The sequence below is a fragment of the Hyperolius riggenbachi genome, chromosome 12, assembly GCF_040937935.1.
Source record: "Hyperolius riggenbachi isolate aHypRig1 chromosome 12, aHypRig1.pri, whole genome shotgun sequence".
NCBI classification, from domain to species: Eukaryota; Metazoa; Chordata; class Amphibia; order Anura; family Hyperoliidae; genus Hyperolius; species Hyperolius riggenbachi.
In genome coordinates this window covers 15,566,807-15,580,782 of record NC_090657.1, presented here as the reverse complement: position 1 = coordinate 15,580,782, position 13,976 = coordinate 15,566,807, and the positions used below count along the sequence as shown (strand labels likewise).

At 44.9% G+C, this 13,976-nt stretch overlaps 1 protein-coding gene across 3 annotated transcripts in view; it reads left to right on the top strand.

Moving 5' to 3' along the window:
• Positions 1 to 13,976, top strand: part of TEX2 (testis expressed 2) — a 71,509-nt gene that overhangs the window by 34,887 nt on the left and 22,646 nt on the right. For all 3 annotated transcript variants that reach the window (XM_068262337.1, XM_068262335.1, XM_068262336.1), the window contains exons 3-6: positions 4,637 to 4,837; positions 8,016 to 8,304; positions 8,551 to 8,798; positions 9,562 to 9,702. In XM_068262337.1, coding sequence (XP_068118438.1) covers positions 4,637 to 4,837; positions 8,016 to 8,304; positions 8,551 to 8,798; positions 9,562 to 9,702 — 879 coding nt within the window. The remainder of the gene's footprint in view (positions 1 to 4,636; positions 4,838 to 8,015; positions 8,305 to 8,550; positions 8,799 to 9,561; positions 9,703 to 13,976) is intronic.

Genomic DNA, 13,976 nt, shown 5'->3' with positions numbered 1-13,976 from the left:
TTCTCTGTGACCCTGACCATGAGGCAGATTATACACCTGTAGAAAAAGAGACGTATATCCCCATCATATCGCTCCTCTGTGATTCTGACTATGAGACCCACTACATGTCTGTAGGAGGAGAGATGTACCATATATCCCAATCACGTGGTGCCACTGTGATTCTGACTGACTTTTTGAGAATCCCGAAGGCACACTCCTTGTTTATATCTGGTTCAGAAATACTTGTAGCAGACTGATTTTTGGATGTTCTCAGTTCTTCCTGAAATCCAGGCGATGCCAGGAAGTGACACCTGAGCCCCAGGGCTATTGTGCAGCACATACATTCAGAACAGAATAGCTGCCAAATGAAACAAGCACATGTACAGTTTACCTTCAGTTCCTTCCAGCCTGCAGCTACTGACAGTTTGTGGATGTTGAGCTCAAATGAGCAGCGAGTAGTGTCCTGTAGAGAGGGGTGGAAAAGAAACGGCATCAGGCAGTAGACTTCAGCTGTTGCTTGGCACCTGCATGTACCATATTTCTGCTTATAAGGCACTCTGGAAATATAAGATGCACCTTTTTGTTTAAAGGGCAAAAACCAGGGAAAAATATATACTAAGCCTGGTGCGTCCGTGGTCCAGGAGTGTCTTGTGGCTCTTCTTTCCCAATTATTTTGTCCTCCGCTTACCCCTCCACTGTTTGTTTTCCTCTGCCCTCCTTGTATAATTATCAGAACCAGCAGCTTGACTCACCTAATCCACAACTCCCATAGTGATCACAGATCTCTCCTCTTCTTCACTGCACCTCTAATGCCGGCTTTTGCTGACGGGGCCAAGCTGCTGATACTGATAATTGTACACGGGGGCAGAGGGGGGACACAGGGGGGAGCAGAGGGGGGGACACAGGGGGGGGGGGGGGTTGGAAGTTCATATTGGCGGGTGTTCATAAGTCAGGGACTCCCTGTATTTGGAATATAACTAGCAGGAAGAAGTGCATCTTATATGCTGAAAAATAAAAGACCGAACATTGATGCATTATGTGTAATGTCTGCATAAAAAAAGAAAAATCATGAGCCCGAACTAAGGCTTTAAAAGGAAGAGGGCTGAAGCGAATAAAAGAATATTCGACTAAGGAAAAGGAGGGCTTTGGGTCCTATAGAGCCAATGCAGCCATTCTTACACTGACTGGGGTTCAAATTCAGAAAAGGGGTTGGTCAACGAACAGCCAATCAGATTTGTTTCATTTCAATGCAAATTATTGATGCCAAAGACTGCAAAGCTCACAAACTAGGTCATTGAATAATTGTGTGTTAGAAAAAGTGGGCGGAGCCAACACCAGCCAAATACATACCCGGGCAATGTCGGGTCATCAGCTAGTATATAATAAATAACAACATCTCTGCTGTAAGAAAAGCCTGATGTGTAGTTGTGTCACTAGAAGGGGGCGGTCAATGAGATGCAAATAATTCTGTGTTGATGCAGGTTTATGCAAATTTTTTTATGCAAATGTATGCACTCTCTTTTAAACATAAAATCAGTTCACTTGATATGTTGTTAAATTTGGGGTTGGTGACTACAAATTATTCTGTAGACACAGCTAGGCATCCAGTATAAAAAAATAGAAAACATACAGAGATATATCATACACCACCATCAGGAAATGCAGCTTACTTAGAACAGAGAGGATACAGATTAAATACAGGAAATTATAATCCCATAAAGGTCAACATCGCATTTTTCACACAGTGACATTATTGTGGTTGTTTTACCATACTGCAGTTTAGATAATACTGTTGATCCAGTAGTACTATACTCTACATATGCACTTCTCACAGAGCTGCAGGGAATCCACTGAGAATGTTGTGCACATTGAACACAGAGGTGTTGTCTATCACCCATAAACCTACAGTAGGTAAGATCATGCATGAAGAATGTGTAATAGAGGAAGAATCCCCTCATTCTACAGATCACCATTAGATGCACCCACAGTCAGGGCTCGTTTCCACTATTGCGGTGCGGAATCGCCTGGATTCCACCGCTGATGAAATCGCATGCGGATGCGATTCCCCATGCGTTTTTTGCCGCGAATTCGCATGCAAATTCACATAGGTGAGGGTATATGCGATTTTAACCATGTCACTGCCTGTGTAAATTTGCATTGGTACCTATGCGAATTCGCGGCAAAAAAACGCATGGGGAAACCGCATGCAATTTCCCTATTAAATACATGCATGAACGCATGCATTCCACTCGCAGGCGAATTCTGCGGCTCTGTTGTGCGTTTTTTCACCGCTGAAAAAACCGCACCTTAACAACACTACAGTGGAAACAGGCCCATCCACTTGCATTACATGTGCGAATCCGCATGCGTTGGACGCATGTGGATTCGCGATAGTGGAAACGAGCCCTTAAGGTGGCCACACACCATACATTTTTTTAAATGTCTGTTCAATTTAAGAATTGCAATCAATTTTTCTGACTGATTGTAACATTTCAAAGATCTGAACAATGTACCACACACCTATGTTCAATTTTTCCCCAATTATAATAAAAATGATTGGAAACTCTGAGAAAATTGCTAGGGTGTGTATATTAATAAATTGACAATCTAACACACACCATACAATCTTTAGAAAGATTGAAGAAAAATATCTGTAATTCCAGATCGATAAAAATCGGAGAAAACAGGAAATACGATCGAGTGTCGAGAGATCCGATCATTTTTATCGAATTGCCGTAAAATCGAATCATTTTATTGTATCATGTGTGGCCACCTTTAGATTGCCTAGGTCCCTATCAATGTTCTTTCTTCTTGTCTGTACCCTGTACAAGTACTTCTACCAAGGACTAGTTTTGATTTATATTTAACAGCTACTCTACAGCTATATCCTAAGTTTAGTTAAAATGCATCACACAGAGGCACGCCTATGCCTAAAGCTGAGTGTGCCAACACATTGTCTGTTTAATAAGATTCACTGGAACCCCGTATCAGCTGGGTTAAATTGCACAGCTCTGCTTCCTTGCAGAAAATGGCCCTGGCTTTTTCTATATCATATATAGAAAAGGTAGAGGGCTTTTTCTGCAAGGTGGCAGGGCTACCCACTGGAACCTGGCTGATATAGGGCTCTGGTGAACATTATTATACAGACGACCTGCTGGCGCATTCACGTTGGCAATGACAGGTCGGGAGCTTTTGTTCCCAAAAACAGATGCCATCTTAATATAGCTTTAAATTCCTAAGCTTTGGCAGTGATAAGTGAAGTCCAGGTGGAGTTGAGAGGGGCCCCAACTAGTCTCTCAACTGAGAGCTGACCCGCCCACCTCCTTTGTGCTGGTGCTGAGAGATTTACTCTTCGTGGCCAGCACTACAGATAAAACTCCCCATTCCTGGTTAGTTCTTCCTCCTTGTGAATAATAAGGCATTTTCCTTTCTTTCAGTCTTCAGTCTCCCCATTGTGTTTTTTTTTAAATAAGTGAAAAAAAAAAAAAAAAAAAAAAACAGTACAAAAAAAGTTTTTCTTACTGCAGACAGGGCAGGAGGACTAGTTTTACGCATGGCATTTATAAACTGTGAGGGTTTGCAAAGGGTTGTTTACTTTCTTACACACCAAACAGGGAGGAATTGCAGGGATGTATTAATGCAGTGGGAGAAGGTGGGCTGCGTCAGGTGAGATCTGCTTTTTGTGGGGAAGGGAGCCTCCACCCTATAAGGAGGAACAAGGTGGTGCTTGGCAGGAACTTTCAATCTATTTATTGCAAAAAGTATGAATGTGCAATGAGCAAAACTTTGTGCATTGATATTGGATGCCAATGTGCTGTCCTATGCATTTCAGAAATGAGAGGTTGCACTAATGCTTTAACAAAAGTCTAGAGGTGCGTACACACATGCGATTATAGTCGTTTGTAACGATCGTTTCCCGATCTTTACCAACGACGATCGTTACAAAAAACGAACCACCGACTATTGAGGCAAACGACGAACGAGCCAAATCGCTACAAAAGAAAGTTCTGTCTCGGCGGATTTTAACCAAGGACGATCGTTTGCAAAAGTAGTACATCGTTGGAAACGGTCGTTCGTACTAGGCTTGACATGCGCATTTCACTATTTCTCCCTGAAACTTCTCATTTTTATGCGCAGGCGCAATAGTTGCTTTACGTGATGTAACGTTCGTTCTAACGATCAGATCGTTACACACCTTTTAAAACTAACTTTACTTAGGTCGTTCTTTCATCAATTAAAAGTTCGTTTGTCGTTCTCAACGAACGATCGTTGTCGCATGTGTGTACGTAGCATAAGTCATCAGTGCTCTTTTCTGATCATCTTCTCTGTGTTGTGTTTATGCTGTTCAGGGTCATTTATGAAGCGCCAGCCATGTAGCGCCTGAGTTGGGCGACACTTGAGCAAAAATACTATATTCCGCAGCCCGCTCGTGGTTATTTCTGGTTTCCGGACCCTGAATTACTTCTCCCTCCGAATTGCTACGACTCGTAGGGGGAATATAATTTAACGCAGCCTGGAATTTCTGCGCAAAGCTGTCTGGCAGCGTACTAACGTGTACGCTTCATTTATGACTTAAAATGATGACACCTATTGGTGTTTGCAGCAAATAATGGGTTTGTGTTTGTGCCCCTGACAGTTGTCTGTATTTCCTCTTCAGGGCTGGATGAATGAGATCCATAATTATGACCCAGAAACCTACCATGCCACCCTCACCCATTCAGTCTTTGTGCGCCTGGAGGGATCCACTTTGCGGCTGTCCAAACCCAACAAGAACATCTCACGAAGAGCCACCTACAACGAGAGCAAACCAGAAGTGACGTACATCAGCCAGAAGATCTATGACTTGGTTGAGTGCAAGGTAGGTCACCGGTGGGCACTGAGGACACCGCACAAAGGAAGTAAAAGGGGTTTATTTTTGTTTTTGCACAAATTTCAGACTGGCACACCTTAAGTGTCCTGAGATCACTCACATTAATCACTTCTGCAGCTGGTTATTTCACAAGTGTTCCTGTACTGGTGACACTGGTATCCGGGAGACTGGCTTGTCTCTATTTCCATAGTTTGTTATACCACAAGTGTTCCTGCAGAGGGACTTTGTTACCCAGAAGACTATCATGTCCCTTATCCATAGCTGCTTTACGATGCGTGTTTCTCTACAGGTGATTTTGGCACTATGGGGAAAAGGAAAGTGACACCCGGAACTGGTTATACAACACATGTCTCTACATGTGCCTCTGAAACTTAAAGAGAATGTGTACTCTAAAATTCTTACAATAAAAAGCATACCATTCTATTCATTAAGTTCTCCTGGGCCCCTCTGTGCTGTTTCTGCCACTCCCTGCTGCGATCCTGGCTTGTAATTGCCATTTTTAGGCAGTGTTTACAAACAAAAGACGTGGCTGTTAACCAGCTTGTGATAGGCTGAGAGGAGCTCAGTCTGTGACTCACACAGAGCCTGCAGGGGGTATGGAGAGGGTGTGTATAGCTTCTATCCTATCACAAGCAGAGCAGCACATTCCTGCCTGAGTGCCTAAGCCCGACAAAGCCGTCAGAGGAAAGAAGATTAGATTATATAACAGACATAATACAGCCACTGTGCAACTAGGAAAGGCTGCAGTAAGACAGACCACATTAGAACAGGTCTAGGAACTTATAGGATAGAAGAAATAAGGCTGAACATTTTGTTACAGTCTCTTTAAAGAGATTAGATTGTCCCTTATTTCCCACCTGTATTCCTGTACTGGAGACTATGATACCCTCAAAACTGGTGTGCAATAAAGCATTGATGACCACTGACGGCTGCTGTGATCAAGTTTGGAACTACAACATACTAGAAGACAAATGAAGCACAGAGAGAATGGAAATATGCTATGGATAATATCTCCAGCGAGGTCACATCTCCCTTTTGGTCTGAGTCACTTCAGCTAATATACCCATCTAGACAAGAGCAGCAGCATCCAAGGCCATCATCGCTAATCATGTGCCAGGTCTTGGTGACAGATGGGGGCTAAACCACTCATGGAGTAACGACAAGATGTGAAGGGCTAATGACACTTCATTAGGTTTAATGCTCACATGACAAAGTGGGGTGAGATACCCTCATGAAATATGTTGTGATGGAACTCTCAATAAAATATTCCAAATTCACAAGCCTTTCACTCTTCTGTCACTGTTCTGTGAATGTTTTAGTCTCCAGCTTTCAGCAAAGCTCCGGAGAGGTAGAGCTATGGCCATCTGTTAGTAACCTATGGATTTGAAAGTTGGACTATAAATAAGGCCATGCGTAGAAAATGTGATGCTTTTCAACTGTGGATGTGGAGAAAGCTACTGAGAGTTCCCTGGTCTGTTAGAAGATCTAACCTGGAGAAATCCTTGATGCTTGGAAAAATTGAGGGCAAAAGAAGAAGAGGATGGCAGAGGCTAAGATGGATCGACAGCATATGTGAAGCTATGAACATGCCTGTGCAACAACTAAAAGAAGCAGTGATTGGCAGACACATCTGGTGTGCAAAAGTACTTATGGTCACAAAGAGTCTGAGTCAACTAAACGAATGAGGAGCAAGATTCAGAAGCAGCAGGCATGGCAAACTCCAGCGGTGATGGCCTTAGATGTTCCTCCACAGTGCAAGAGCTGACTCGCACGGTTGTTCTCTCTCTCCAGCTGGGTTTATTAGCCAAAGTGACCACTCTGGAGGAACTCTGGTTCCAGCCTGTCCCCAGCAACTTAAGGTGGCCACACACTTATAGATGTGCAGCAGATTCGACCATCAGATAGATTTCTGTCAGATGCCTGTCAAGTCCAATCTGACAGCAATCTATCTGATGTGTGCCACACACTAGGAACTGATTTCCAATAGATTTCAGAATGAAATTTATTGTAAATCAATCTAAATGCATTATTGGACCATTAGATCCAATGCAACTCTATGGGCCATCGATCTGCTGGCAGCAGCAGATCGACCTAGATCTTCCATCCTGTCAGATCAAATTGATTGAAATCTGCTGTAAATCAATCGAATGGGGAATTTGATAGAATCGATTTCTGATCGGTCGATCCCATAGAATCGATCAATCGATGGCTGAAATCGACCAGTGTATTGTGACTCGGATTAATATTCATAAAAGTGGGTGGAGCCTACAAAAGCCTATCAAAATTCACCTAGGATTTTCAAGGGGAATATTTAATTGATGCCATTCTTGCACTGTTAATGGCACAAGCCTCAAACCTGGTACAGTTGGTCATTGGGGTTCAAATTCAGAAAAGGGGGTGGAGCCACAGTTAATCAGATTTGTTTCCTTTCAATGCAAATTATTGATGCCAAAGATTGCAAAGCTCACAAACTAGGTCATTGTGGAATTGAGTAATTGTGTTAGGGTTAAAAAAAAAGTGGGCAGAGCCAACACCAGCCAAATACATACCCTGGCAATGCCGGGGAATCAGCTAGTACTATATACATTTTTGTACTGGTGACTGTGGTAAGTGGAAGTCTCTCATGCCTCCGGTCCCCTGCTGGTTAGTATACCATGTGTTTCTGTACAGGTGATACCAGGAGATTGGCATGCAGTGTTCTCCCCAGAATTTTTTTCTAGCCGGGTGACATGAAAAAGTAGCTAGGTGGGGCAATATGAGAGAATGCAGGGCTGATGCTTCTGTGCGCAACTCTGCTTACAGCATAGGAGGAGGTGGGCCGATGACAGCCTGGTGCTTCTCAAAACTAGCCAGGTGGAGCACCCAGCTAAAAGAGCCTGGGGAGAACACTGGTGTGTCTTGGATCATTAGCTGGCCACACCAGGTGTTACTGTATACTCACTAATCCCTAGCTGGTTTTACTATGTGTTTCAGTACAGGTGACTGTGTAACCTGAAAATGCGCATGTCCGTGATTCCTCGCTAGTTATGACAGGTATTTCTGTACATGTGGCTGCCATGTTCTTAATCTCCAGCTGGTTATACTACATGTTCTTGTACAGGTGACTCTAGTGCACCAGAGACTGGCATGTTTCTGATTTTCAGCTGGTTATACTACTTTTTTACAGGTGACCTTGGTTCCCAAGAGCCTGGCACGGAAGCGTCTCTGGAACAAGAAGTACCCTATTTGCCTGGAACTGGCACGGCAAGAAGACTTTATGTCCAAAGTTCAGATGGATAAGGAAAGTGGTGAGGAGAGAGGGGATGGCCCTCCGCAAGATGGTAGTAAGGAACATGTGCTCTATTTGTTTGGGAGGACAGGCCGTGACAAAGAAGAATGGTTCCATCAATTTCTCCAGGCATCCCAACTGCGATCTGATTCTAAAAAACATGGAGGAACACCAACGCTGAAACCAGGTGATGCATATATAAGTTTTGTCGCTGCTGCATAATGCACATCCCTATAATGTTCTACTTCCTGGTCTCTTTTTATTCCATGTTGTCACCTGACTGGTTTATTTCCCAACCCTCCCCTGCTGTCAGCTCTCTGGTGTCTTACTTCCCTCAGTGTTGTCAAGCCTTTGATGTCCAACTTTCTTTGTTGCCATCTATAAATACTGTATTTCACCCTTTAGCATTGTCTGCTCTCTTGTGTGTTACCAGGTCAACTGATGTCTCACAGCCGTCAGAACAGCCAGTCAGGGCTCTTGACTCATAGTCGGAGTAGTAGTAAGGGCAGTATGGATGAAGTGATGCCCAAGGAACGGAGCAAGGACCTTCCTACGGGTGTCAAGCAGAAGACCTTTTTGGATTACAATGTTTACATGGCACGGTGCATTCCTCAGGAGGAAAGGAGCCCTGATGAGAGCCCTGTACAAAGTGCCAACAGCAGTCCCACTGCCACCAAGAAGGTGAGACAGGCCCTGCATGGACAAGATGTATGATTACAATTGTCACATGATGTGGTAGATATGATGGTCTAAACCTATCATTAGAGATCAGATTTCATGTCCTTGTCAAAGTGACAGTCTGCTCTTGTGATTTCTGGCTGTTTGGTAGACCTCCAAGTTCAACCACGTTGCTTGGATTTTCACATATTTGTATGCAGTTTCTACAGAGTACATTGAAAGTGCCCGACTCTGTCCAGGTAAGGAATTATATCTTACTTTTGTAAGAAAGACCTTGGCTTAGCAGGTGGCCATAACAACTCAAACATCAGACATAAAAGGAGATCATTTCCAAAATGACCAGCACACCAGGAAACGTTTCAAGGGTTTTAATCAATGTCATCTGTCAAAGAATGACAATTCTTTGAGGTTGAGCAGCGTTCCCCAATATAAAGGCACACTGTCTTTGCATCCCTTAATAAAGAACGGCCCTGTGTGGCTACTAAAACAAATATTGGTCAGATGACCATTGGATAAGACCCTTGGAGCATTCCCTAGTGTGCTGATCATCTTTGAATGCACTGTACATGCACTGTACGTGGTGATTTTACACTCATGACCAAGCATCCACTATAACGGTTTGGAGGTGTGCCTCTGACTTGGATTTTTTGCTGGACCTCATAAAAGGAGATGGGTGCAATGGTTGGCGTGAAATTTAACTGTGATGGCTGTCCATATGCTCTCCTACATTGTCATTTGTAAGATTAACAGACCTCTCTCTCTATAGGCGAGTGCTGCAATGGTGGCCATTGAGCCTCAAGCTTGGGTGAATGCTCTTCTTGGCCGAATGTTCTGGGACTTTCTGGGAGAAAAGTACTGGTCTGATTTAGTGTCTAAGAAGATCCAAATGAAACTTAGTAAAATAAAGGTGAGTAGAAGCAGAAGAGTGACAAATGGTTAATGTGGTGATTTTGTGGCCCCAGCAGCAAGAGGTTCTATCCACTAGCTGTGACCAAAGCGACAACCTTCCACCTCCAGTATGGTTTATGTTCTAATGTTACCTCTTGTGCACTGGATCTTGAAGGAAATTAAAATGCGCATAGGAGTACACAGCAGAGGTATTTTGGGAGCTGTCAGACGGGTATTTTTAGGCATAGGCATTACAGGCCATTGCCTAGAGTACCATTGGTTCTGGGGGGCGCCATGCACCTGGATTTAAGGCCCACCCTGGACTAAGCCCCACCCCCACAGGTGTTCCATCACCTGTTTCTGCTGCGTCTGCGTAGCGTAAGTTGCAGGCAGCTGCCACTGTGTCCCTGAATACCCCCCCCCCCCCCGTGCATCCCTCAGTCCCCTTGTGCATCTTTCTTTTCCCCTCTGTGCTTCCTTCTGTCTCCTTCAGTCCCCTGTGCCACCTCTTCCCCCCTGTTCCTCCTTCAGTCCCCTCTGGCTCCTTCTGTATCCATGTGCCTCTTCATCCTCCCGTACCACCTCTGCCCCCCTGCACCTTCCTCTGTCCCTCTGTTCCTCCTTCTGTGCCACTTTGTGCCTCCTTCTGTTCCCCTGAGCCTCCTTCTATCCCCCTGTGCCTCCTTCAGCCCCCCTCTGCCTTCCTTCTTCCTATCTTGGGGACTCCTTGTATTAAGCATCCACCTTATACACCACATTGTTTATATTTAGTGTGTGCGTATAGTTTTTGTTTTTGTTTATATTCTTTAGTGTGTGCGTGTATTTTTTTGTTTGTTTTGTTTATATTCTTTAGTGTGTGCGTAGTGTTGGGCGAACAGTGTTCGCCACTGTTCGGGTTCTGCAGAACATCACCCTGTTCGGGTGATGTTCTAGTTCGGCCGAACACCTTATGGTGTTCGGCCAAACTGTTCGGCCATATGGCCGAACTAGGAGCGCATGGCCGAACGTTACCCGAACGTTCGGCTAGCGCTGTGATTGGCCGAACGGGTCACGTGTAGTGTTGGGCGAACATCTAGATGTTCGGGTTCGGGCCGAACATGGCCGCGATGTTCGTGTGTTCGAGCCGAACTCCGAACATAATGGAAATGTTATGATCGCTTCTGCAGCATTTACTGCTGACTGCAGTGGTATTGCAAGCCAAGCAGTTCTAATGTCATTACATGCATTTGCTTGCATAGTTTGGTTTGCACTTGAACTGGTTGCTGATTCCATCTGCAGTCGCTCTGAGGTTAATGACAGTTTAATATGCTTTTGTGTAAACAGACATTGTCTGCTGCAGTGGAGGGGCAGTCCCTTTCCTGCAGGCTGCATATCATTGTCTGCCTTTTCCTGCTATCAGCCTGTGATTAATTACCATTCACTTGTGTGGGAATCTGCAGGTCTGCTCCCATTGGATGACCTCAGTATAAAGAACTGCTTCCTGCAATGTCTCACGGGCTACCATAGTCTCAGATTCAGTCTGTTACTCTGCTCGTGCCCCACCTCGTTCTTGGTCCGTGTGGACTGCGCTGACTCCTGCGAAGGGGTCAGCGAGTCCTCCTAGTTCTGCTCTTGTTCTAGAAGTTGTTACTTGCTTGTCTTGTGTCATATATTGGTTCATCGCCAATATATACGCATACTTGCGCATTTTGTTATTTTCTTTGTATTCGTGTTACGTTGATACATCAGTGTCGCTGATATATACGTACACGAACTGTTTATTTCCTGTGTTCAGTCAGTCAGCCTTCCAGCACGTTTTGGTAGTTTGCGCGTATCGTGAGCACCCGTGCTGAGGTAGTATCCTGTTCCTGGTCCTGTTTGTGGATTGCGTTCATCTCTGCGAAGAGATAGCGAATCCTTCTGAGTCCTGTCCCCTGTATTACTCCAGTCTTAGTCAGAGTTCCTGCTTATGTCATATATCGGTTCATTGCCGATATATACATATGTTAGTCAGACGTTACAAATAGTTTCATTGATAGCTGTAATTGTAATACGCTAGGAAATCATACTTATTGTATATTTATCTGTGTTACGTTCATTTATCTTGATCCTGCTGTTTCCTGTCTATCCTGTCCTGTCTTTGTGAGGCACGCCATCGCCGCAACGCATTGGCTGCCTCATTCCAGTCTGTCTGGTTTTGGACGCTTGCTGTCGCTAAGTAGCCGCTAGCTAGCAAGCGTTCATTCTGTCTACTTGTCCTGATCTCCTCAGTCCTGGTTTATGCGCTCAGCGCTACTTTGCGCTGAGACGTTATTACGAAAGTGTTGTTTGTGGCTGTTCGGATCTGCACCGGCTCTGTGCACCACAATCTCCTATTGGAGTCAGTCCTCTCCTCCACTAAACTGGGGATATCCTGATCCCTTGTGCTGGTGTGTGTACCTCCTTCACGTCAGCTTATGTGGTATGCTGACTGTGGAGATTACACCTCCAAGCTTAACAGGAAATCAATGGGGACTCGAACTTTCGTGCTTTGTAAAGCCTCCTTATATGCTACATACCCCAAATTTACTACGCTTTGAGACACAACAACCCAGGCCTTGCATGAGGACAAGAAGCGTGCGGATAGCAATTTGCATTTTGTCGCTATGCAGTCATAAATGTAATACAGATGAGAGGTTCAATAAACAGGGACCGGAAACGCTAACCCATCACAGATGTTCATTGTTCATGTTACTTGGTTGGGGTCCGGGAGTGTTGCGTAGTCGTTTCCAATCCAGGATTGATTCATTTTAATTTGAGTCAGACGGTCTGCATTTTCTGTGGAGAGGCGGATACGCCGCCGATCTGTGACGATGCCTCCGGCAGCACTGAAACAGCGTTCCGACATAACGCTGGCTGCCGGGCAAGCCAGCACCTCTATTGCGTACATTGCCAGTTTGTGCCAGGTGTCTAGCTTCGATACCCAATAGTTGAAGGGTGCAGATGGATTGTTCAACACAGCTACGCCATCTGACATGTAGTCCTTGACCATCTTCTCCAGGCGATCGGTGTTGGAGGTGGATCTGCACGCTTGCTGTTCTGTGTGCTGCTGCATGGGTGTCAGAAAATTTTCCCACTCCAAGGACACTGCCGATACCATTCGCTTTTGGACACTAGCTGCGGCTTGTGTTGTTTGCTGCCCTCCTGGTCGTCCTGGGTTTGCGGAAGTCAGTCTGTCGGCGTACAACTGGCTAGAGGAGGGGGAGGATGTCAATCTCCTCTCTAAAGTCTCCACAAGGGCCTGCTGGTATTCTTCCATTTTGACCTGTCTGGCTCTTTCTTCAAGCAGTTTTGGAACATTGTGTTTGTACCGTGGATCCAGAAGGGTATAAACCCAGTAATTGGTGTTGTCCAGAATGCGCACAATGCGTGGGTCGCGTTCAATGCAGTCCTAGGCCGAAGAGCTCATAGCCTAGGGTCACAAAAACCTGTTTATTTGGGCAATTTCAATGGTGGCGAGTCTGACGTACATAAATCGCAGCAATGGCCGTTAGCAACGTCTGAATCTCACGAAATGTCTCATGCAGGTAGAAGAAATATTGTTAGACTTGGGCTCCAAAGATGGGTTCCCTACATCTCTGCAAACCAGAGTTACAGGGCTCCAAAATTGGTAAAATCCCCCATAGGCTTTCATTGGGCCTCCTATTTACATTTCCAAAATCTCACATCTTTTCAAAGGGCAATTGCTCAGCAGTGGCAAATTTTCTAGCATTGTAGGGACCCTTAGGGGGAACATGACTGGTGAGTTTCGGGCCCCTAGGCCGAAGAGGTAATAGCCTAGGGTCACAAAAACCTGTTTATTTGGGCTATTTCAATGGTAGTGATGGTGACGTACATAAATCTCAGCCATGGCCGTTAGCAACGTCTGAATTTCACGAAATGTCTCATGCAGGTAGAAGACATATTGTTAGACTTGGATTCCAAAGATGGGGTCCCTACATCTCTGCAAACCAGAGTTACAGGGCTCCAAAATTGGTAAAATCCCCCATAGGCTTTCATTGGGCCTCCTATTTACAGTTCCAAAATCTCACACCATTTCAAAGGGCAATGGCTCAGCAGTGGCAAAACTCACCAGTCATGATCCCCCTAAGGGTCCCTACAATGCTAGAAAATTTGGTACTGCTGAGCCATTGCCTTTTGAAAAGATGTGAGATTTTGGAAAGTGAAATAGGGAGGCAATGAAAGCCTATGGGGGATTTTACCAATTTTGGAGCCCTGTAACTCTGGTTTGCAGAGATGTAGGGACCCCATCTTTGGAATCCAAGTCTAACAATA